At 39.4% G+C, this 26,320-nt stretch overlaps 1 protein-coding gene across 1 annotated transcript in view; it reads right to left on the bottom strand.

Annotated features, from left to right (window-relative positions):
* Nucleotides 1-3,636: 3,636 nt before the first annotated feature.
* The window catches only part of ripk2 (receptor-interacting serine-threonine kinase 2), a 44,134-nt gene continuing 21,450 nt past the window's right edge, over nucleotides 3,637-26,320 (bottom strand). Inside the window, exons 4-11 of the mRNA XM_007903197.2 lie at nucleotides 23,511-23,668; nucleotides 20,223-20,272; nucleotides 17,511-17,672; nucleotides 15,167-15,252; nucleotides 14,432-14,524; nucleotides 11,631-11,742; nucleotides 6,728-6,937; nucleotides 3,637-5,535 (exon numbers count right to left, since the gene is read on the bottom strand). Coding sequence (XP_007901388.1) covers nucleotides 5,189-5,535; nucleotides 6,728-6,937; nucleotides 11,631-11,742; nucleotides 14,432-14,524; nucleotides 15,167-15,252; nucleotides 17,511-17,672; nucleotides 20,223-20,272; nucleotides 23,511-23,668 — 1,218 coding nt within the window. The 3' untranslated portion in view covers nucleotides 3,637-5,188. The remainder of the gene's footprint in view (nucleotides 5,536-6,727; nucleotides 6,938-11,630; nucleotides 11,743-14,431; nucleotides 14,525-15,166; nucleotides 15,253-17,510; nucleotides 17,673-20,222; nucleotides 20,273-23,510; nucleotides 23,669-26,320) is intronic.

A 26,320-nucleotide genomic window follows, 5' to 3' on the forward strand; every position in this document is an offset into this window, starting at 1 on the left:
ATCAGGCTTAATTTGGAAATCCATTTTTTAAACAAAGAAAAGAACTGAAAAACTGGCTTCCAGATTCAGACTGAATTTAAGAGTTTTCCACATGCTGAATTTTAAGTCTTACAGACTATTACTATAAAAAAATTATTGACCTTTGATGCTGGTTGTGTGTCGAAATATTACTCTTCTAGCAATCCTTTGCCTAGTTTCAGTTCCTTTTATTCCAATGAACCACATGTCTGGCCCAGACTATATATAGTTACTGGCTGCTGATTGAGCTTTGTGGGCTTTAGAATTTCTATAAAAATCCTTTTCTTTTTTGCTGTAAAATGTGTTCCAGTGAAGTAACTTCAGCATTACTTCTTCTCCACATACTGTAGAACTTTTTTTAAAACAATCGTTTTAAGCCAAAAATAAAATGGATATTTTAACTGAACACCTATTATCAATAGATTAAAAACACAAATAAGAAAGTAATTACAAAAACTGGAGGGTAAAAGTATATAAAAAAGTCTAAACAAATCTTTATTTCAAGTACAACATATTTTATTGACCATTTGAAAGGTTTGAATTGTCAGCACTTGTATGGGAACTGCGAGTTTTTACATGTGACTGTAATGTTCCATCTGTAATGTTCAAATGAAACTGATCATTCACTCCATGTTTGTAAGTACTTCATTCCTGTGCTTATTATTTGGAGGAGGAGATGACCCTTTATCCACTGGACCAATATAGTAGTGTTATAAAAACATACATAAAATCATTCTATGTTCCAATAACACTTTTCTTGACAAATGCTCCATCACTTGAACCAATTTTGCTCTGAACTACATTGATCTCCATTATAAGGGTTGTTTGAGGAATCCACCTCATATCCAGGTTATATGTACTGAAGGCTTCCAATCACAAGGTTTTCAAATGCTTTTGAAACAGCAAATAACATGTTCCTGAACCACTGCTGTAATGTGTTCCAATGAAGTAACTTCCAGAATTACTTCTTCTTTCATTTTCACGCATCTTCTCCTAAAGAACAGTGGAAGCAGTTTTTAACCCTTCAAGGACTATGGTGCATTTCCACAGCAAACTTCAAATAGTTTGGAAAGCTTCAGTTAATTGAAAGAATGCGGCAAACAGAACCATATAGAATTAATATTTATCTTGTTTTGTGCTTTTCAACTTTGAAATACTATTTCATTCTGCAATCAAAGCACAATACTTTAAGTAGAATTTAATTTCCCATCTTGTTCATTTGTAGTGTCGCTGACATGATAAGGAGTGTTTGTTGATGAGCAAGTTCTTGTTGTTTCACTCTGGTTTTAGCACCACATTTTCCTATAAGCTGAAAGAGCTGTTCAATCTAGTTCATGGATATCTCTATAACTAACACCCATCCTGTGTGTGGTTGATGCATATGGAATTGTTATTCAGTAACAATATAAAAAATGTTTGCATTTGATAAAGTACCTCATCAATCTCTAAGATCCTAAAGTGCTTTGCACACATGCAGCAGTAAATCTGCACCAACCGCATTCGACAAACAACCAATCTGTTGAATGGTTAATTTCCTTTTGATGAGGGAGAAAAACTTCTGATTTTTTTTCAACTAATGCCATGGGATCTTTTGTATCAGCCTGAACCACCAGATTCGATCTTATTTGTTTTAAACTGAAGGACATACCTCCAACACGGCATTGTCAACCCAAAGCAGGATATCAATTCTTGTGGCAAGGCTGAAACCCACAACCTTGTGACCCAGATTCCCACCAACTGAGCAAGACAAGTTCTGTTTCGATTAAGGCTTTCTGCCAAGGTTATTTCTGTCGTCTGAGATCTTCCAACATTTAAAAATTCGAGAACATAAGACGAGCAATTCCATTTGGGTCTAGATTTACTCTATGTGGGATTTTGGAATGCCTAGAATTTGGGAAAATTTTAAATAAAGCCTTAATTTTTAAACTATTTTTCTGGAAGTCCTTCTTCGAACTACAGAAAACTGATTTCATAGTTGAAACTGAGTTGCACAAATTGAAAAATGATGGTCCCTGTAAAATTCTACATAAACAGAGTAAATGGCCTACAAAGACACAGTCACTATACTTAACAATAAATCTGTGAAGAGTTTTCAGATGTCCTCTCGACATGAAAGGTGCTATATCAAATTTAAAGATTTTTTAAAAATCTTGACTTGGATGGAATTTCCACCACAACATCAGTGATTTCGGCCTCAACAGACAACAACAACAACAAAATTACATTTCACATCGGGAGAATGTCCCAAGGCGCTGGACAGACAGAGTTTCGGACCCGAGCTGGGGGTTGGGGAGGGTGGAGGGGGGGAGGGGGTAATGCATGGAGATCGAAAGCAGAGTCAAAGAGGAGAGATTTGAGATGGGTCTTGAAGGAGGCAAGAGAGGGAGGGAGGCAGAGGGATTGTGGGGAAGAGTTCTAGAGGGTGGGGGCAGAAGGCCCACCCGCCAATAGTGGGGCGAGCGAGGCGGGGAACGTGAAACAAGCTGGAGCCCGCTGAGTGGAGGGAGCGAGCAGGATGATAGGTGGTTAGAAGGTCGCAGAGGTAGGTGGGGAATAAGACCATGGAGGGCTTTGAAGGTCAGGACCAGGATCTTGAACTGTATCCTCTGTGTGATGGGAAGCCTGTGGAGTTGGGTGAGGATGGGGGTGATAGGGTCACGGAGCCTACTGTGGGAGAGGACACCTATGTAAAAAAAAACCTTACAACTGCCAAGGGAGGGTATTTGGAAAATAAGTATAACATTTTAATAGTTTATTATAATTAAAAAAATAAATAGAAAATAATTAAACATTGAGAATTTTGTGAAACTTTTTTAAAATTTAGTATGAAAAGAGAATTTGAAACACTTTAATTAAAAATAAATTAGCGCTAAATGCAAACAAAATACAATATACTCTATTTCCTAAAAAATTTTTTACACAGTGCAAATATGGAGGGCTGGGCTTCTCCTATTTAAAAAAACCCATCATAATAGCAAACCCCTTCACTGAAAAAACTTCATAGAATTTTAAAGTAAATTCTGGTTTAAAAACTATATTTATTACATTTCTCTTGTACAAATTCATCTTACACGGATGGACCATTTCACATCTGTACATTTTGATGAACTGAATGAGATCAAACGTGCATTACTAAGCATCAGACATTTCCAAGAATCACTTTTAAGTAAAAAAAAAACCAGATTTCACAACAGTCTGCTTACAGCATACAGCTGTACAGCTATACAGCATACAGCATACATATAAGGCAGTCAGCTAGATGTGCATTTTTTAGTAATTTTTCTTAAAATGTATTGGGCAACTCCTATGTAAAAAAAATATTTCCTACTGTTTGGTTTTGCATTCACTGAATGAATGGTAAATGTCGGATCTGTCATCAAATCAAAATGATGCTTAAGTCCTGTGCTTCTTATATGTTCCTATACAATCTCAAGGCAACCTACCTCTGAAATCATGACCTGTTATCAAATCGTGCAACCTGGAAGATCGTATCACACTTCGCTTATAACCTCCTCTGAGCTATTGCTGACCCAGAGGACAATGAGAAGGTATGCTGCTTCTATAGGGGAGCCTATTATAAGGCAGTCAACAATAAATGCAAGGATTTATTGTTGACTGCCTTATAATAGGCTCCCCTACAGAATTTGACTCATTCTTCTTCATGAATACAATGGCAACAACCACCTGCATTTATATAATGCTCTTCATTTAGTGTGGTGTCTTGAGGCATTTAAATATCTGCAAACAGAAAAATAAAGTGAAATTCATCTGGGATGGCCTAACCTTCATATGAGCACCTATAGAGGATAGGTATTTCCTAGCTTCTGTTCACTCTATATTAAGTGTTAATATAGAAAGTAACATCTTCTAAACTATGGCTGGGATTAAAATATTGTGGGTTCATGTTAAATAATAAACGAAAGTCTGAACTATTTGTACAAAATCAACATACATCAAAAATATAAAACGACACAATTACGATAAACCAATAAGTAAGTGCCGTGGTTTACTTTGGATAACTAAATTCAACAAAGAAAATTGCCGACAAACTAAACAGTGAAGAGGAGAAGCTGCAGTAACATATGGCTCAGACAGCTGGGACTTCATCTCATTGGATCAACAAGGTCCAGTACTGCAGTCTTTACAAAACACTGTCTAACAGCCAAAAAATAATTCTGTTTAAAAACACCAGCCTCTTAAGGAATTCCACTAACTTATAAATACAATTGTGTAAAGACTTCCACTTCAGGCATTGCATACTGTAGATCTAGACCAGCAATATTTCCCACACGTAGGAACACAACAGGAATTTTAGACAAAGGACAAACAATCAACCTTTTAAATAATATAGCAATCCTAACACTAAGATTATAAACCAACTGTAATTGTACCTGTTACCAGCTTATTTAGGAACATATTTGGCTGATGGTCTCATACTCAATAGAGAATGGTCTCTATCCACTAAGGCAAAGAATGCAGGCTGAAAATTACATTTTCAGAATATCTTATCCTTTTTCTTCCTTTCACATCTCAACTGCAAATGCTTTCATATCCTTCTCCAGCTATGAAGAGAAACCAACCTCAGACTGTAATTGAAGTCAAGTGTCAATGTCTATGCTCAAACCACAGAGCTCATTGAGAAGATAATTCTTGGTCACCACACCATCTCCCTGCAATGTCTCACACTCAGCTTCGCAGAAGTATCCAATCTATCAGCCTTGCAAAGAATTTATCTGTGGCTAATGGACATTAAGCAAAAATCCCCCAGAATGAGAGGAAGCAAGGTTGAATGTCCATGTCCATGGTTGAATGGGCAGGGTCTTACACAATTTCTGTCCGCAAGATAAAAAAAACTCCATTATTTTTATTTGAAGCATCCAATGTTATATCAACACTGTTCATTACCTGCAATTTGCAGCACAAGGACAGTGTAAGATCAGAAAGCCCAGAGACCAGGGCAGGCCAGCAGTAGACTTCTCTGAAATATAACAGATATGCAAGATATTTCAAAACTCCACTGAACTGTAACAGAACTGAAAACATTAGCTGTAGATCCCGATATGGAATTATTAAACTTTGTAACTCCTCATAGTTTAAAGTTGCTGAAAAGAGAGTCATTTATCTCCAAAAGTCATGGAGATAAAATCTAATTAAAACAAGTCAGTCCTTGTCACTTGTATTTGAGATTTGTTGATGAAAAGCTCCCAGAAGCGACTGGAGAAGGCACAGCAGACAAATCTGGAAAAGGCTGCAGACCCATCTGTCTATTATCCTTTAACTTTTGAACAATAACTTTGGCAAAATCTTCTCCCTGGTTGTCACAGGTGTCGAGTAGCTTTCGGACTTTAGCTGTCCTTGTGGGTTTAGTAGCTATAAGCTCGTAGTCCTCTCGCATTATTAGATCTCGGGCGATCAGGCCATCCAGGGATTGATTGAGACACGCCTCCGTCATCTGACTGACAATGTCCTCTCTTTTATTCTGAATCCACTGTTGAGCCACCCCTTGGAAGATAAACTCTGGCAAGAGAACAGCACATAATATTTGAATTTATAAATAAGCCCAGTTAAAAGCAGCAGGAACAGCAATGGCAACATAGTGAAAAGGTGGTGTAAATCCTGGTTAAACTGCATGTTATTATAATTAGATACTATTATATAAATGCAAATCATGCCAGAGCTTTGCTGCTGAGATTACACAGTGGTTTTGGTAGGATTCCAATGTACTGCACTGCACTGTTAATGTGACTGTTGTGAACGCCTGCTGGCTCCACTCCCAGATGGTCTGTTAAATGTTCTCGAATGGCCTAATGCTCATGCCAGCTCCTTAATAAACTTGATTTTGGAGTTGTACGGATGCATTTATTTGCACTTTCATGGCATTTTGATACAGGTTGTTTTCTTTAACCTCCTCAAGCCAATAAAATATGGAAACAGACAGTATAAACCCAGCTCTGCACTGCTCTGCTGTTGGAAGTTTGATTCATTTCCAGAAGTAAAAATAGGCCATGAAAAGCCTCGTGTTGCTTCAGCATAAATTGAAACATTGGTCAGGATTTAAAGAAGCCTTAACTTTGACTGGCGCAGATCCCTCAACAGAATGAAATTTGAATAATAATAATTCGTACACTAGCTTTCACATTGGGAGATTGACCCAAATTGCTTCATAGTAATACACTATAAAGTGCAATGATTGTAGGTGAATATGGCAGCCAGTTTGAACACAGCAATGTCCTACAAACAGCCATGAAGTAAATGACCAATTTTATTTTCATTTGTGACTCACTTTCAATCCATTATTTGTTTGAATTGATTCTCTTGCTACAGTCCTCAGTAGAGGCAGAATGAATTAAGTTGCTTTAATAGGAAATAGATCGACATTTATGGAACTGAGCATATTAAGAAGTAAAGAGAAAAGACAGTAGACAATGGGATATTTTGCTTTGGTCAGTCTGATACATGGAGGAACTTATCACCATACTTAAGAATACCCAAACCAGACTGAGTTCCAAATATTTATATAACCTACACATGGAAGTTTCCCTAGATCTGGAATGGAGGGATGCTCCCTGCTTACCAAATTCCAGAGAATATTCGGCACAGGTTATCAAAAGCCATGGGTTGGATCATAAAGTCTGGAATCTATTTCTCAATTCCAACTGGGAAATAATTTTCCCTTTCAATAATAAATTACATCAAATTCCTTACTCACCAGTCAAAGAGGGCTGAAGGATAAATTCCCCTGGTCCAGAATCAGGTTCACTTTCAGGAACTCCTTTACCAGGCTTACAGAAACTGTTGGATTGATATTCAGCAGAACGGCGATGCAGGTTATCTTCAAGACTGAATTCAATTGACGATATTCTGTTTAACTCTTCACATTGAGGTTTCAAACTTGATAGAAAATTAGGATTTGCGATATCTATGGAGAGATATAACAACACGGAGCACTTTAATGTACAGGTTGTATGTGAAGGGCAACATGCAGCAACACTTATTGTACAAGTAAAACAGCAAATTCCCATAGAAACATCTAGCAACTCATTTGGACCTGCCATCCTTGAACAGGATATGGGATTCATTAAAAGAAACAATTTGATGCTGTAAGCATACGAAGGAAGACTGCTGAGTAGGCACTCTGGAAAGATGAGCTATGTATCTTTACTTCTCTATCCCTGTAAAGCTCTCTGAGACATTATGCTATGTGAAGGACACTTTATGAATGCAAGCTGTTGTTGATGTCTTATGATCATGATGTCTAAAATGTTTTCTGTAATGATAGATTTGTATTGTGCAAATTCAAAGGATCTGGTTGGATGGGATGAAGAAGGCCCTTTGGCCCATTTCATCTCTTACTTTCAGAACTCCCACTGTCTTGTACTATACTGACTTCTCATCACAGAATCAAGCTAATTTGATCTGCATAAAACCATTGAGCATGTTTTATATTCAGTTTATACTAACATAACATGTAGGAGCAGGAGTAGGCCATTCGGCCCTTCGAGCCTGCCCCGCCATTCAATCATGGCTGATCTTCCAATCTAACTCCAACTAATAACCTAACCCTGTCTTATCCCCATATTCCTTAATCCCTTTTGCAATAAGAAATATATCTATCTCAGTCTTGAATATGTTCAAGGACTGAGCGTCAACAGCCCTTTGGGGTAGTGAGTTCCATACATTCACTACCCTTTGAGTGAAGGAAGTTCTTCCTCAACTCAGCGCGAAAGGGCTGGCCTCTGATTTTAAGGTTGTGACCCCTGGTTTTAGTTTCTCCAACCAGGGGAAACAATCTCCCACTATCTACTCTATCATGCCCTTTGATGATCTTATAGGTTTCTATAAGATCCCCTTTAATTCTTGTATATTCTAGAGAATATAGGCCCAAATTGGTCAGCCTATCCTCGTAACTCACCCCTTCATCCCTGGTACTAACCTAGTAAATCTACGCTGCACCCCCTCCAAGGCAAGTACGTCCTTCCTTAAATAAGGAGACCAAAACTGCACACAGTATTCCAGGTGTGGTCTCATAGGGCTCTATACAGTTGCAGCAAGACGTCCCTACTCTTATACTTTAATCCTTTCATAATGAATGCTAACATACCGTTTGCCTTCCTAATTTCTTGCTGCACCTGCAGACTAACTTTCTGTGATTGGTGTACAAGGACACCCAAGTCCCTCTGGACGCTAACACATTCCAATCTCTCCCCTTCTAAAAAAAATAACCAGCTCTACTGTTTTTGCTACCTCGGTGGATGACTTTGCACTTCCCTACATTATACTTCATTTGCCACCTACCTGCTCAATCACCTGTTGATAACAAAATAACTTACAGCAACAAAGCAATAATGTTATTTTTATACTGACCGTTTACAGAATGAAAAGAACAGTATACAGTAAAACTCTCATAAGTCGTATCAGTTGGGACCATAACATTTAATATGATTTACGAGAAGTCCAAGATGCAGGCAAACTGTAGAAGTCGTAGAAAATCCGATTTAATCAATAATCTACAATGTGCATGCGTAATTTAATGCAGCCTGTAACTGCGCATGAGGTAGTTCGTCACTGCAACTGGTAAGCACGCATGCGGTGACGGGTTAAGATTATTTTTCTCACGATTCAGTGCATCCTCACTCATCACCGCAAGTGCACGTACTAACAAACTTTAGAATCGCGATAAATGAAGTTCTTCTGTGCATGGGTTGATGGATGAAGACTATGTTTCCTGCGATTCAAGGCCTCCAATAAGCGTGGGAGTAATGGAGGGTTGGGGAGGGGTATTATGAATTAGAAGTCAAGTAATACAAGTGGTGCAAAGAAATCTAAGTGGTTTTAATAATAATAATCCTTCCATTTGATATAGCGCTTTTCACATCTTCTAGACGTTTCAAAACGCTTCACAAAATATGCTGTAAAGTGAATTGGCCGTATATTTGTGGACGAAACACAGCTGTACTGTTAAACCTGCAAGCCAATATATGTATACTAAATTTTTATTCCTTGCCCCAACCAATGTAAAATTTATTGGGCATATCAAACTCAGCCATGCACAGAGCCCCAATAACTGGTGGTTTTGACCTTAGAAGACTCATGAGGAGCAGATGCTGAACGATTTGCAAAGCCTGAATTTATACTGCAGTTGTACAAATCAATCAATAATACTTCCCTCAGATAGATCTGACAATCAGGCTCCAGAAAGATTTGTTTTCACATTGTGCTGCTTATCGCCAATTTATACTGCACTTTTTTGGGGGCCAGCCGGGTGTCTGACATGTGTGGACACGCATACCATGCTCGAGAATATCCAAACTAGGACTGAGAGTTCTTGTGTCTGCCATCTATATATAGAAATTCCCATGTTTTGGAATGGTATGCACACTCTCTCCATGGAGAGACGCATCTTGCTTACCTAATTCTGGAGAGGATTAGGTTGACAAGAGTCAAGGCTTGAGGACCTCAGAGTGTACATTAGGGTACTGCTGGGACCTAACCAGCCAAAACTACATAGCTTGCCATTGAAAAAACTGTCTGGCAAGCTTTCCCGCTGCTTGTCCAGCTAGGACCACCCTACCAGTTACAGCCTTGGCTTGCAGGTTTAATAATAATCCTTGCATTTGATATAGCGCTTTTCACGTCGGGAGGACGTCACAAAGCGCTTCACAGACCACACTGTAAAGTGAATTGACTATATTTTGTGGGCGAATGTGGCAGCCAATTGCACACAGCAATGTCCCACAAACAGTCGTAGATTGAAAATGACCAATTTATGATTGTTTTGGGTTTTTGGAGGGATTATTATTAGGCATGTGGAGTAAGGAAACTTGTCCAATAATAATAATAATAATCCTTGCATTTGATATAGCGCTTTTCACATCGGGAGGATGTCCCAAAGCGCTTCACAGAATACACTGTAAAGTGAATTGACTGTATATTTGTGAGCGAACGCGGCAGCCAATTGCGCACAGCAATGTCCCACAAACAGTCGTAGATTGAAAATAACCAATTTATTATTGTTTTTTGTTTTGGAGGGATTATTATTAGGCGTGTGGAGTAAGGAAACTTGCCCAAGGTTTCGCCCTCTGCCTGGAATTGAACTCAGGTCTCTCGCTTGCAAAGCGAGTGCTCTAACCACTGAGCTACAGGACTCCATAGTACATGGTTCTTTTCATTCTGAAATGCAGAATAAACTGGACATTATTCTGATCACCCTCCTTCACCCCCTGCCCTCCACCTTCCCTGATCCCAATCCCCAGCTTGGGTCCAAAACATTAACTGTCCAGCGCCTTGGGACATTCTCCAGACGTGAAAGGAGCTAAACAAATGTAATTTTGTTGTTGATACAGCAAAATGGTTCTGTTCTTTCAATTCCTTGCACACCAAGCTGCTATATATAACTTACTACAGCTGTGCATCTGAATGTTTTACTTTAATAGTTTTACAGAACTCAGTTTTGTTGAATTACATTGAATCAACAGCAATGAAACAGTCTATTCAACCTAACCATCCTAATCGCCCTTCACATGTTCACTTTGTTGCCTCTAACGGCTTCTCTTCTAGCCCCCGCACTATCACGTCTGGCGTCCCCCAGGGCTCTGTCCTTGGCCCTCTCTCTTTAATATCTACATGCTCCGCCTTGGTGACATCATCTGCAGACATGGGGTCAACTTCCACATGTATGCGGATGACACCCAACCCTATCTCTCTCTCTCCACCCTTGACTTCAGGACCACTGATGTCTTGACAGACTGCCTTTCGGACATCAAGTCCTGGATGAGGGTAAACGTCCTACAGTTGAATGTGAACAAGACTGAGGCCCTCCTGATTGGCTCGCGCCAGCGCCTCTGCACCTCAGGCTCTGGCAGCATCAACCACCATGGTTGCACACTTCGACTCTCCAAGCCAGTCAGGAACCTAGGTGTCTTGTTCGACCCTCAACTGTCTTTTCTCCCCCACATTCAAGCCATGACAGATAATCCAGAACTCTGTAGCCCATGCCCTCTTTTGCACCAAACTCCGTGACCCCATCTCCCCCACTCTCACCCGACTCCATTGACTCCCTATCCTTCACAGGATCCAGTTCAAGATCCTGGTCCTCACATACAAAGCCCTCCATGGCCTCGCCCCACCCTACCTCTGCGACCTCCTAACCCTCTACCAACCCGCCCTTTCCCTCCGTTCAGCCGGCTCCGGCCTGCTCCACGTCTCCTGATCCATCCGCCCCACCATTGGCGGGAGAGCCTTCAGCCAACCTCTGGAATTCCATCCCCCAGTCACTCCGCCTCGCCCCCTCCTTAAAGTCCCACCTCAAGACCCTCCTCATCGACCATGCCATTGGCCACCCCCCTTCCCCTCCCCTCCCTTCTCCCCCCAACCCCAGCTCGGGTCTGAAATGCTGTACACTTTCCAGCACCCTGGGATGTCCTCCCGGCGTGAAAGGCGCTATACAAATGTAATCTGGTTGTTGTTGAGAACTGAAAAAAAATGAACAAACATGATTTAAAAAGTCTTCACTAATGTGTGTGATTTTCTCAATGGTGAAAAACAACTATTTTAATAAAGAAATCGCATGTGATATATTCTAGCAATCTTCAGCGTTCTATATCTTTTTTTACCTGTTGTAGGGAAAATGTTAAATTGAAGTGGCTGCTGGCTGGCCTGTGATGGCTGTGGTAAACAGCACTCTTCCTGATGTGAGCGCAGTGATCGGGGACCCATACTCTCTACCTGTAACACAGAAGACACAAATCTTTAAAAAGTAATGAAGTGTGTNGGGGGGGAACAACTATTACTGATAATAATAGCGCTTGTAATTTATTTAGCGCTTTTCACATTAAGGGGATATCTCAAAGCCTTCACAGAATTTACTGTGGATTTTGTAGGTTAACTCAGCACCAATTTGCACACAGCATTCTCCTCCAAACCACCATGAAGTGAGTGACCAATTTTATCTGGAGGATGGCCTTCTCATTTTTTTTTGAGTATAGTCATACTACAGGACCTTTAATGTCCACTTGAACAGGACCTTCATTTAACATAGCATTTAAAGGAACTCCAAAAAGGTCAGTGATCCCCTAAACTAGGGGAGCTCAAAGTCCAGATGTGGGACTTGACAGACTTGAACTCACAATTTCTGACTAAGAATTGAGAGAGTGCCTCAAGGATCTCTGTAAAAAGAGAAAGGATTTTCTCCCGGTGTCCTGGCCAACACTTCACCAGATAAAACTGGTTACTCACTTCATGGCTGTATGTGGGACATTGCTGTGTATAAATTAGCTGTTGTTGTGTTCACCTACAAAATGCACAGTCACTACACTTTACAGGACATCATGTGAAGTGCTTTGAGACCGCCTCCTGACATGAAAAGCATGATATCAAATGCGAGAATTATGATTATGATCAAGGATCACATGTGCGTATTACAAGAATAGGGTGTTATTTGTTGGTGCTCCAATGCCTGATAAACTGTGCTCTCAATAGTGCCATGTATCGAGTGCACAGCATTTCTTCTGCATGCAGGGCTTCATTTCCTGCAAGTTAATACAACAAGGCAAGCAAACTCTTGTAAGTGGAGCTACTGCGGCAGGATTTAGGGGGCATTCAGAGTTAAACCTGAATACATCTTTTGTAATTGGAGCAATAAGTGAGAACTCACTGCAGCAAGTTGTGCTCCTGGTCAATTAAGCTAATGGAGCAAATCGAGAAGCTGTCTGGTCCAAGCTATGAATTGCGTAAGATTAGTTTGAACTCGATAGCACTGGGGATCTTTCCAATCAAAATGGCAATGAGCTGACATAGTATAATTTAAAAGTCTACAGTAATCATTTTAATCAACTTTATATGTCAAATCCTGAAGCTAAATTAGTAGTTATCAATAAACTGACTTATTTAGACAGATATTAATCTGTCTCTTCATCTATTTTGGATACAAATAGTCAGGTTGAAAAAGCATGTGAGCACTGCATAAATGTTGGAAAAAGAACCTGCAAAGCAAACTAGATTTCTGAAGGGAAACTCCTCTGTCGGTCATTTTGACTCATGAGCTCTGACCCAAGCTCTCCTTGTAGCTGAGGTCTTATAGGCTGGTGCGATGTACAAGGGTTCCCTTCAGAAAACCCAGTTCATAGTCAAATGACTTTATTAGCCAGCATTGATTTCAACTTCATTTTGTTTCTTATGAAATTATCGACTTCAGGGCATGAGTCCAAATGCAAATTGTTTCCCCCATATTTAAGGAGGCATCAGCTTGACACAGTTTTAGAATAATATCCCACTATTACATCAAGGGAGTTATTAATAATCAGAGGAGCTGTCTTTCACATTGAAAGATAAACCAGGAACCCATCTGCCTATTCAGTGATTTTAAAGATCCCATGCCATTTGAAAAGCAAGTCCTGGCCAGTAATTCTCCAGATTCCTGGATCAATCACCTCAAGGCTGTTTGTAGGACATCGCTGGTGCAAATCGTTGCTGTATATGCCTATAAAAAATAGTCACTGGACTTGGCAGTCGTGATCTATGAAGCCCTTTGAGGCATTTTGATACATGCTATAAAAATAACCTTTTGCAAACATTAGTTAAAATTAATATTTGAATAAAATGTTTGCCGTTTAGCTCATTACAACAACAACTAGCATTTACATAATGCCCTTCATGTGGGGCAGCTTCTCAGAGCGCAATTCAGTGATTGTGGGCAGAATGTTCGCCCTATAGTGAGCTATAGCACCTTCCATGTTGCGAGGATGTCTCAGAATGCTTTATAGGAGTTAGTGTCAAGTGTAGTGACTGTGGATTTTGTAGATAAATGCAGCAGGCAAAGATTAATATACGTACATTTTCCCACTTGCAATACTGATAGCAGTGGATTTGATCTTAGTCCCATCTTCAACCTAGGATGCTGAGACTCAATGTGATATCAGCTAGCTCAGCACACACCAGCGTCTAGACTTGGGAGTTTTCCTGTTTTTATGGGTCAGTTTGAGCAGGATAGCATATTAACACACAGGTCTTCTGTAAAGCAGCGTCTGAAAAGGCTTCTCCCACTTCCAAAAGAAGCAAAATCTTTTTTGGCTGGCTTTGGATGCTATCATTATTCAGAGGTCGGGTGAGAGAAAATTTCTAAATATATTTTAACCTTGTACGTTAATTAAGGAATGAAATATGTTTAGGAATACCATATGCGCCAATCCTACATTACAGTATTATTCTATTAGCTGGTCTGGTATAAGGAATATAATATTATTCTATTAGCTCATCTGGTATTATAGAAATATTACAGTATCATTCTATTAGCTGGTCTGGTACAGTGAGTATATTACAGTTTTGTTCTTGTTTAGTTGGTCTGGTACAATACGAATATTAGAGTATTGTTCTAGGAGCTGGTTTGGAATAGTAGATATATTACAACACTACTTACCATTTCTGGTACCGGGCATATATGATGTGTCTTCAAATCCCCATTCAGTTTGTTTGTATATCCTGATGACAAAAGGTCCGAGTCACTATTCATCTACAATAAGAAAAATGAAAATAAATTATTAACTTAATGGTATTTAAAAATGTCACAAAACAAACCATTTCATGAGGTTACTATTAAAGCATAACCACAGACTATGTATTTATATATAATGTGGGTACACTATGGCCCTACAGTATACTCATAAAACATTTTGTCCATCAGCTAATAATGTTTTTTTAAAGGGCATTGAAACCCCTCTCTTTTTTCCTCTACCTGGCAACCAAGAGAACGTTGCAACCAATGTTGCTCTTAGCTGGTTGGAACACTAAACTAGTCAAGTTTGAGCCTCTTCCAAATCTGTCCCCATGGAGACGCAACAAACCTCTATCTGGCATCTCTCTGCAATTACATATCTGCGGTAAGAAGGTTGGAGCATGAGCGTTTATCTAACCTGCACCACTCACTGTAGTGCCATACCCATCAGTAATCCACCAAGAAATAAAACATTACACAAAGTATAGCAAAAACAGTGCCTAACAAAAGCTGAAACCCATCGTCATTCCTTAGATGCAAGGTCCCAAAGTAATACATTGTGGATAAAATACTCAGTGCACCCATCACCCTGAAAATCGGCAGAAAGGAACCTTTCCTGTCTTTTTTTCAAAAGAAGGAAATTACTTTAAATTCACTTACTTTTCCTCTTTTAAGTTGTAAAATATCTTCAAGTACAGTCACTTCATTGAATGTTCGCACCACTGGCTCCAATTCCATCAGGCACCCTTTATGAGCAAACATATTAAGAGTTGTTTGTTTTGGATTTGAATTTCCAAACCAATCTATTCTATATCCCTCATGCTCTGTGAAAAGTGTAGCCTCCACTGTTACCAGCACGAATCGTTCAGCACGAGTTCACATTGATTGAATCCTTCTACATTCAGAATTCAAACCATATGCTTACAATGGGAACATCATTTGAGCAATACCTGCACCACTCAGGAACTTTTTATCCCCTCTTCCAAATTTATCATCGACCAGCAAGTTGAACTCACAACTCATTTAACTAAAATTAAGGTGCAAATGCTTTTCTTATCTTTCCCCTGAAGTTTATTTTTTTCCCCACCCCTTCCTGACCTGAAGGCATGGACTCAGCTGGGCTGTGTTCCATGACCTTCGTTCATCCTCCAGTAGCTCAATCATAATGTTGCTCTTCGTGTGGGAGTCTCGTAGGCATTTTTCATGTCTCTATTCAACTGTGCAGACAAACCTGATTCGCTCTATTGATTTATGGAGGAAAGCAGAGGGAAAAAGCAAGGAAGTGGGATTTCAGTTGATAGCACTAGAGTACATTTGTGCACTCCCAGCCTTCTGTGCAGTAATTTCTATCATCTGACAATCAACATCTATATGTTTCTAGCCCAAGGGTGAGTTTGGTCGCATCAATCCATGAGCCCAGCACATTAGTCCCAGATTTGAACATTAACTCCTTACATCTATGACTTAAAGCTGCGCCAAAAAGTGCCTTTATCCTTTGGGCCATCAGGGCAAGATTCTATTCCCATTTCATAAAAATATTTTACCTTTCATGGGCCCACATCTAGATTTTTCATGTGCCTAACAAACAGAAGCTTGAAGTTGAGCATAATGAGAGCCGCTGCCTAACTAGCAATATTTCTTAATGAAGCACCCTATTAGAGTTCACTCAACCCTTGGCTGAACTAAGAAGATGGAGATCAAGGTCCTGTCATTTTCTTCAGGTAGGTGTTGAAATGGTTAATTAATGATTTCTCCAAACTGGCATTTCGGGAGGAAAGAAAAATTCAAATCTTTTGTTAGTTTTGTGCCAGCAGTGACTAACAGCTCCCCAAAGGGTGTGAGCAGCGCAGGGCTGCAGAGATGCAATTTTTCTGAATCCAAGTCTTTCTCAAGTTTTATAGTTGAAGATTAACATTTACTTGCTGCTGAGTTAGCTGATTCTAGACTGGGTGATCTTTACAGGATACTAAAAGTGATATCAGGGCCCCTGGTTAGGGAATGGAAAATTAGCTTGTTCCTGATTTGCATCCAGCAGCCATTGCCAAATGTGTTGTGTACTGAAGTTGAGGGAGGATCAAAACTGTTAAGCAGGAGAAAGGGTAAAATTGGTGAAGAAAATTGGTGAGAAAGAAAAAAAAGTAACTGGCATGGAATTCAGTGAGTTTCTATTTCAATTTAGCAATGAAAAGAGTGGGAATATTTGTGAAGTGAAAATATCACCGTGATTGGATGCAGTTCCATTGCAAATTATTGAAAGTGAAAGCTCCAAATAACTATCAATTGCTGCAGTTTTTAAGTTGCTTCAGTACATTGTTCATTTAGAGGAATCATCATATAGACATAGAAGTTGTGTGAAAAGGAGAATGGATTAAAACATTTATCAATATCAACTGTAAATGAACAATAAACACAACATTTAAAATAATTAAAACAAAACAAGAAGTAATATAAGCAGAAGTGACAAACAAGAGAGATCGATGAACAAAATATATTGCATTTTCTAGCATGTGAAATATCTGGAACTATCAAAATAAAACATGAATAAGGAGAACACAATGTGTGGCTTGAATCCACTTGATGATATAAACTAACACTGCAATGCTGCGTTGTCAAGGTGTCTTTCTTTGGTGAGCACCAAGTTCCCATTTGTGTGTTCGGGTGGATGTTAAATCCTATGGTGTTATTTGAAAGAGAAGAGAGTTTCTCCCAGTGTCCTGACTAACAATTCCCCATATATATATATATATAATCCCACATATAGATTGGTCATTGACTGTTTGTAGAACATTGTGCAAATTGGCTGTGAAGATCTTATCAATGCTTAAAAGGCACGATATTAAATGCAAAGATTATTGATCACGGTTATATTTTCCATTTGTGTTACCCTGAACTGCCCAATAGGAGGTGTACATTTCTCTTAGCCTTTACCCTTTGCCTTTGCCCTTTCCTCTCGGTGATTGTTTTAAAGTTAACCTATCAATGAGTGTAGCTCATAACAACTTACGTGTAAAGGAAGGTCGTTCATCAGGGTTTTTTGACCAGCCACTAGTCATCAGCTCCAGCAGAGTCTCACGATATGGAATGTCCTGTGATAAGCTCTCCTCACTGGTGTCTGGTCGAGAACCTTGTAGTACGCTAAACATGATCTGCATTGGATTTGTAGCATCTAAGAGAAAATGTTACTCATGAGGTACATCATGCTTCTGTTACCTTTAAAATTAATCTTGCGAAATGACACTGACTCAACATCCTCTCATCCGGTAATGGTTTTGAAACATTTTAACTGCACCAAAATGATCTGTGCAGCAGTAGGTTCAAAGGTGCTGTCGGTCTGTTCAACGACTGTCATAAGCATTTGATCACAGCCTGTGGTGGGCAGGGTGGTGGAATGCACCACAATGTCATATGTATCACATCACACATCACATTTCATTCTATTCACTTAAGTGAAAGTCTTTCAATCCAAAATAAGAAAGTCGTCATACATCACGGAATTCATTCATTTAATAAGTGTTTTAGCTAAGGTCAGTGAAACAGCAGAAATTGGGGACTAGTTTGCGATATTGAGAGATGGGATCCAAAATGCTTATTATGATTTCTGTTTGTGGGCATTGAGAGGCATTTGATTTAAAAATACCCCAAATGGATAATTCTGATTCTGAAAGTTGTTTTGCTCTTCGGGAAATCGCATTTAGGTGTTTTGTGAACATTACAAATTAGACCTAAATACTGAGGAGGCCTTTTCCCTGAGCCCCCCAACCAGATATTCTGATATCACACAAACCCAAGCTCCCACAATCCTGTGGCTACCCTGAATAGATTGAATTTGCTATAAAGTATCTCATGCATGCATTTTCATTTCAGTGATGAATGATTTTGCGTGTGACCTAAAAGGTAATTTTCTCTGATTCAGCAATCCCAGCCATTAAGGCAAGTTGAAACAAAATAATCGGTGCTTGCTATAATTGCTAAAATATATTCATAAGGGTTACAATATTGCCTACACTCTAAAACACAGCCACTTATAATTGTGACATGGATTGTAATGCAGAACAAAGTTAACATAAATTTCTCTCCTGTTCAACTTGTAAAAGAATTAAGACAGTTGTTCCTGTTCTTGTCACATATATGAGTAGTTACACCCCCAAATAATGAGGATGGGGCCTGGTAGAAAATTAATGGGGAGAGGTAAAAAAAAGTGGTGTGAGGACCTATTCCACATGGTACAACTCTATAGAATTTGTATGGGCTACTTTGTTGTCTCTGAGACGTGCTCCCGACGCAAAAGGCACTAAACCAAATGTAAGGATTTTTAAAATTCTTTACTTCCAAGAGGTAATGTATGGAAGCGGTAATTAGAAAGGAAACTGATAGAAAGCAGATTGAAACATAGGTGAGGAGATTGTTACCTACACCTACACAAATCAATGGGATTCATCACCTTGGATTGATCACTGTTTAGTGCAGGTTATGCCCCTCTCCTCCAATTCCGCAAACCTCAGTTCTATTAAGTTAGAGTGGATTTGTGGGTTTCAAGAGGGAAGAAGACAGGTTGATAGGGCAGGGCAGGTGGGGTTGAATGAACAGTTTACTCCCAGATGTGTTGCACACTTGATAGGCCAAATGGCCTCTTTCTCCACTGTAAATTTGCTAGATCTTTCTTTGGGAGAACATGGACATTGCTCTATATATTCATTTGAAAAGGGGCAGATTTACATGTTTTGATCAGAAGATATTTGAGGCACAAATAAAATAAAGTAAATGACAATGGGAGGTTGGGGTGGTCATGGCGATTTGAATCTTTAGCAACAATTTTATAAAATTATTGTGTAATGCAATTTTTTTGGTAATAGTCTCCCCATTGGCATCCTCTGGTACCTTACTCCAAGTGGCTAATGCTTATCTGTGACCCTTGATAGTGAATGGCTGCAAGCCACTCAATTGTAGAGGATATCTTAGCTGACCCTGACCTCTCCCCATGGCTGGGTTAACGAAGGATGGGGCCAATTTAGCCTCTCGTAAGTCATAGAATTATACAGCACAGAAGGAGGCCATTTGGCCCATCGTGTCTGTGCCGGCTCTTTGAAAAGAACTATCCAAATCAATCCCATTCCCCTGCTCTCTCCCCATACCCTGCAAACTTGTCCTTCCCAAATAATTATCTACTTCACTCTTAAAAGTTGTATCGAATCGGCTTTCACCACCCTTTCAAGCAATGCATTCCAAATCCGAACAACTCGTTGTGTGAAAAAATTTCTCTTCACCTTCCCTGTTTCTTTTAACGGCTATTTTAAATCTGCTCAGAACAACAAACTCAGTACAGCCCCGGATTCGAACCAACAAGCTCCTGGTCCATAAGCTACAGCTCTATCCACTACAATAATAACAATAATCTATCCAATAACAATAATAAATTGGTCATTTTCAATCCATGACTGTTTGTAGGACACTGCTGTGCGCAATTGGCCGCCGCGTTCGCCCACAAATATACAGTCAATTCACTTTACAGTATATTCTGTGAAGCGCTTTAGGATGTCTAGAAGACATGAAAAGTGCTATATCAAATGCAAGGATTATTATTATTGTTATATTATTACTACACTATCGGGGCAATATTTTCAATTGAAAGTCAATTTGAATTATTAAATTACTTACACAAGAAGCCACTAATTTATCAACACATTTGTCCAAACTTTAGCCTCAAAGCAGAACTCACCTTCAAATGGCTGCTTTCTTGAAAGAACCTCCCACATGATTATTGCATAGCTATAAACAGAATGTAAAATAATAATGAGATGAGGAGTTACATAAGAGTTGACAGTTCATATACCTAATTCATGTGACATTATACACCCTATTTCAGATTTGAACTGTCCATTGCAACAATTCCCCAAAATAAAATTGGTTATGATTTATTTCATGGCTATTTGCGGGAGATTGCTGCATGCAAATTGGCCAGTGCGTTCGGGTACAAATACAGGTTCACTACGCTTCACAATAAAATCCTGCAAGTTCCTTTAAGAAATATATTTATGTTATATTTAAGATTTCAGTCTTTTTTTCATTATAAGGAGAGTTGGTATTTTATGGGCCTTAAGATCATGTTATACCAAAGCTCCACTGAATATAATAAAAAACGGATATCTAATGGCCTGATTAGTTTGGGAAACCAATTCTTGATCTGACACGTGGAAACCTATCAAAAATTCACCAGGTCATAGCTAAGATCTATTCTCATTAATTGTCAATAGCCAATTTAAAAAACAGTTTTCAAAGCTGTTTTCAAGTCCAGAGTCCTTAGTAAGATGCCTCAGAAGCACAGAAATGTACAGCACAGAAGGCCGGAGCTAGTCGAGTGGAGGCAGCAGATTGTGGGTTGGGGGATAAGCAGGTCGGAGAGGTCGGGAGGTGCCAGGGCATGAAGGGATTTGAAAACAAGTGTGAGGATCTTGAAATCGATCAGTTCAGTGATAGGGAGCCAGTGGAGTCTGGCTAGAACTGGTGTGATGGGGGCACGGAGTTTAGTATGGGTGAGTATCTTTAAACCTCGCTTGTGATTGTGTAAACTGATTTTTGTTCATTGATCAGTGCCAGTGATGTGAGCAGCTTTGAGCCCAAATATTGTGATAGTGTTGGAGGAGAGCAGGGAAGGGAAACAGACACGCCTGAGTCCAGTCTTTAATTATGGACTTTTGTCAAATGTAATTTATCAATGTTGTGAGAATTATCACCCGTTATAACTAACACAAAATTATGAAGTTATTGTAGGAATCTGCGAGACCAGTTCCTAAACTATATAATTCTTTAAATATAAAATATCAGTCAAACATAAAATACCATCAAACTGACAATGCTATTATTGACCAAAAACTACTTCTAAAATAAACTATTTTGTAGGTATGAGGAAAGATTTAAGTAAAATAGACTGGAGAATATGATTAAGAGGAAAAAATGTAGACCAACAGTGGCAAATATTTAAGAATGCAGTGCAAAATTCTCAGCGGTCGCATATTCCCTTGCGAAATAAGAGTACCACAGGGAAAGCAATTCATCCGTGGCTAATTAGAGCAGTTAGGGAAAGCATCAAATTAAAAGAAAAGGCTTATAAAACTGCCAAGAAAAGCAGCAAATCTGAAGATTGGGAGAGTTTTAGAAACCAGCAAAATAAAACTAAAAAACTCATTAAGAGCGAGAAAAAGGAGTATGAGCGTAAGCTAGCTAGGAACATTAAGTCTGATTGTAAAAGTTTTTACAAATATATTAAGAGGAATAGGTCCACTTCAGTCAGAGACGGGAGAAGTTGTAATGGGGGATAAGGACATGGCAGAGTCCCTAAATGGGTACTTTGCATCGTCTTCACCCTAGAAGACACAACAAGTCTGCCAACAATAGAGATGCACCAAGGGGATAAGGACAGGGAGCAACTTAGGGAAATTTTCATTAGTAGAGAATTGGTGCTGGGAAACTGTTAGCACTAAAAAGTGACAAATCCCCTGGTCCGGATGGCTTGCATCCCAGGGTTTTAAAAGAGGTAGCTTATGAGATAGTGGAGGCCTTATGTCTGATCTTCCAAAATTCCTTGGATTCTGGAACAGTCCCCATGGATTGGAAGATCCCAAATGTCACACCACTATTTAAAAAAGGAGGAAAGGAAAAGATGGGGAACTATAGGCCAGTTAGTCTCACATTAGTGATAGGAAAACATTTAGAATCATAAATTAAGGATGTGGTAGTGTGGTATTTAGGGGAGCACAATATAATTAGGCCAAGTCAACATGGCTTTACAAAAGGGAAGTCATGTTTGACAAATTTTTTGAGGATATTTCCAGTAAACTAGATAAGGGTGAATCAGTGGATGTGGTCTATTTGGACTTCCAGAAGACATTCACTAAGGTGCCGCATAAAAGGTTAGTCCACAAGATAAGGGCCCATGGAATTGGTGGGAGCATACTAACGTGGATTGCGGAATGGTTAATGGGTAGGAAACAAAGAGTAGGGATAAACGGGTCCTTTTCAGATTGGCGGGATGTGTCTAGTGGAGTGCCACAAGGATCAGTCTTTAAGCCTCAGCTATTAAAGCTCAGCCATCTACATCAACGATCTAGATGAGGACATCAAAGTTAATATATCTAAATTCGCAGATGACACAAAACCAGGAGGAAGTGTCAACACAGAGGACGACATTAAAAAAATGCAGCGAGACATAGATAGGTTAGGTGATTGGGCAGGTAGGTGGCAGATGAAGCATAATGTAGGGAAGTGCAAAGTCATCCACTTAGGTAGCAAAAACAATAGAGCGGGTTATTTTTTAGAAGCGGAGAGATTAGAATGTGTTAGCGTCCAGAGGGACTTGGGCGTTCTTGTACACCAATCACAGAAAGTTAGTCTGCAGGTGCAGCGAGCAATAGGAAGGTGAACGGTATGTTAGCATTCATTATGAAAGGATTAAAGTATAAGGGTAGGGAAGTCTTGCTGCAACTGTATAGGGCCCTGGTGAGACCACACTTGTAATACCGTGCGCAGTTTTGGTCTCCTCATTTAAGGAAGGATGTACTTGCCTTGGAGGGGGTGCAACGTAGATTTACTAGGTTAGTACCAGGGATGAAGGGGATGAGTTACGAGGATAGGCTGACCAATTTGGACCTATATTCTCTGGAATATAGAAGAATTAGAGGGGATCTTATAGAAACCTATAAGAACTTCTTCACTCAAAGGGTGGTGAATGTATGGAACTCGCTACCCCAAAGGGCTGTTGACGCTCAGTCCTTGAACATATTCAAGACTGAGATAGACAGATTTCCTATTGCAAAAGGGATTAAGGGATATGGGGATAAGGCAGGGTTAGGATATTAGCTGGAGTTAGATTAGAAGATCAGCCATGATTGAATGGCGGGGCAGACTCGAAGGGCCGAATGGCCTACTCCTGCTCCTACATGTTGTTATGTTATTTAAATAAACTATTTTAAATATTTTGCCAAATGTTGAAGATCCCGTACACTTGTACCTGTATATGTCGTGTTTCACATCTGCACGTTTAATTTTGCTCGGCTCATACTGTTCAGGAGCCATATAGATAATTGTTCCTCCAGTTGAAGGAGACTTCAGGCCTGACGACTTACTCATGGTCAAACGCCGCCACTTTGAGAGGCCAAAGTCTGCGATCTAGGAAGAATACAATAAATCAAACCGTTGAATTAAACCAAATATGTGGGCTCCTTTATAGCACAGTTTCTTAAACAGAAATGGCCTTTGAAGTTTACCATATGCGAGTTCATTAGAATGTTTGTGAGTATTAAAAGCATTTATGACAATAATGATCCTTAGCACCGTATCGGGTTATTGAAATGTCTCAAAGAGCCTCACACGATTCATTGTGAAGCGTAGTGACTTTAATTGCAGGTAACTGCAGCAGCTAATATGCACACAGCAATGTCCCACAAACAACCATGATGTAAATGATCAATCCCTTCTCTTTTCAAATAATGCCTTGGGATCTTTAAGCTCCACCTGCAGATGAGGCCTTGGTTTAAGAACATAAGAATTAGGAGCAGGAGCAGGCCATTCGGCCCCTCGAGCCTACCCCGCCATTCGATAAGATCATAAGATCTGACAATGCAATACAACCCAACATTCCACTGGAGAGTAAATCCAGACTATAAATTCAAAGTCTCGACTTAGGGTTTGAACCCACAACCTTCTGATTCAGATGTGCGAATGCTACCAACAAGCTGAGCAATTAAAGTAGAAAGCTCATCTTTCTCCCTGGAGGGCATTCTGCGCTTACTTACTTGCAGAAAGTATTAGGTGCAGGTTGCTAAAAGCCAATGCTTGGGGCCTCAGAGTATGCATTGGGGTATTGCTGAAGTTTAAGCAGATAATTTGTCATTGAGAGCACTTCCTGGCAAGCTTGTCATTGCGGGTCCAGCTTCAATAAAGGAAACATGTTTCACTTTGCACATAAATATAGCAATTCACTTTGCAATATATCCTGTGAAGTGCTTTTGATAAGATAATGCGCTATATCAAATGCAAAGATTAAGATTAAAATCACATGAAATATGATTACAAATATACTCTGCAAAAGCCATAGTATCACCGGATCATAGAGTTCATAAAGCAGGGGCTTAGATCACTGCTAAATTTCTTGATGTCAGCCAGAAAATTAGGCTCAAGTTTTGAGTCTTGATCACTACTTCTGCCAGGAAGCTGTATCTGTGTGTGTAGGCACTGGGTGAAAGGGGGAAATGAGTTCAGCTGTGATGCTCACCCCCACTCCCATTTTCATAAAGCACCATGAATGCTCACACATGAATAATGGCCACGTGGGTGATGTACAGCGAAGCAACTAACACCCTTGGGACCACTTCTCCATTATAAGCAAAAAGAGTCCAAATGACTATAAGCAAGAAAACTGGAGTCATAGCAGTATATATAAAAAAAACATTGACAGGCTTTACAATTATAATTGTAATAGAATAAAATAATTTATGTCTTGCATATTGCCACGTAAGACAACACTTTGAGTTAATACTTCAGCACATCCGTTTGTAATGACAGGATTGCTCAGAGTTTACAGCCCATCAGATCAGTAAATGCAAACACGGATCAATTTTCTTTATAAATGCATTACTGTTCAAATTAATAAATGATATACTGGTGACGTTCTGTGCAGTCCATATAACTGCAAGGCTATGCTCTTTTACCTAATCACAGTAACCTTAAGTTTCCATTCTGCATTGCTGTACTTTAGATCACAATCTCTCTGACTTTGTACAAGAGCAAGACTTCTGCAAATTGAAACACTAAAACGGGAATCAAAATAAGAAGTAATGTATTTGTATAGTTAGTTGTTTACTGGTGTCAACAGAAAGGCATGTTAATGGATTGTCTTTGTCTTTTAGTTGATAGGAGAAACACAACTCTGAGCTTTGAAATGATCCTGCTGAGGGTCAATTATGAAACTAAAAACTATCTGTTTAGTTACAAACAGATTCCTTAGTCCTGTTAGAAATTGAGCCAACTCTCAAATGTATTCATTGAGTTTAGGGTTTGACCGGATTGGTGGATTGGAAAAGAAAATTGGAGAAATTAATTTTAAAGAATTTGAAAGTCCATTATATTCAAAATAGTGTTTGTTTGTTAGGTTTGTCTGGAAATAACTTGTTTTGACACACAACTTGCTGGCCCTGGTGTAACAGCATCTTCATCAAATGCTCTTCCCACACTGATTTCTCATACCTGGCTTTGGTACTGCTAGTTAGATCTATACATTTATTACAATGGCTATATACCTTCAACTTCCAAGTTGTCTATACGAATGTCTTGAGTATTTACACCTTCCCATGCAGATTTTCATTTAAACAGCAATTGCAATCTCAGCCTGGATCAGTTGATAAGAGTCTCATCTCTGTGTCAGAAGATTTTAAATTGAAGCCCCACTTCAGGGCTTCTGAACTAACAGGGAGGGCGCTATATACAACAACAAAATAACATTTATAGAATGTCTTACACGTCAGGAGACATCTTATATAAATATAAGTGCAAGTTGTTGTTGTAGTTGTTGCTGTTGTAAACGGAAATGGTTCTTAAGAAGCCTAAAGCTCCATTGACATTGCTTAGTAGAAAGGCTCCAGCAGCAACACAGATAAACAATCTTGTTTCCATGTTGTGACATTTTTCTTGGGGAAGAACTTAAGACAGTGAAATTCTTCACTCGGGAAAGAATGATTGTCAAAGATCCCGATGGCATTTCTGCAGTGCTGGGTATCGCTGTGCAGAGACCAGAGGAAAATCCACCTCAGGAGATGGTGCTAA

The sequence above is a fragment of the Callorhinchus milii genome, unplaced genomic scaffold (genome assembly GCF_018977255.1).
Source record: "Callorhinchus milii isolate IMCB2004 unplaced genomic scaffold, IMCB_Cmil_1.0 Scaffold2, whole genome shotgun sequence".
In the NCBI taxonomy this organism is placed as follows: domain Eukaryota; kingdom Metazoa; phylum Chordata; class Chondrichthyes; order Chimaeriformes; family Callorhinchidae; genus Callorhinchus; species Callorhinchus milii.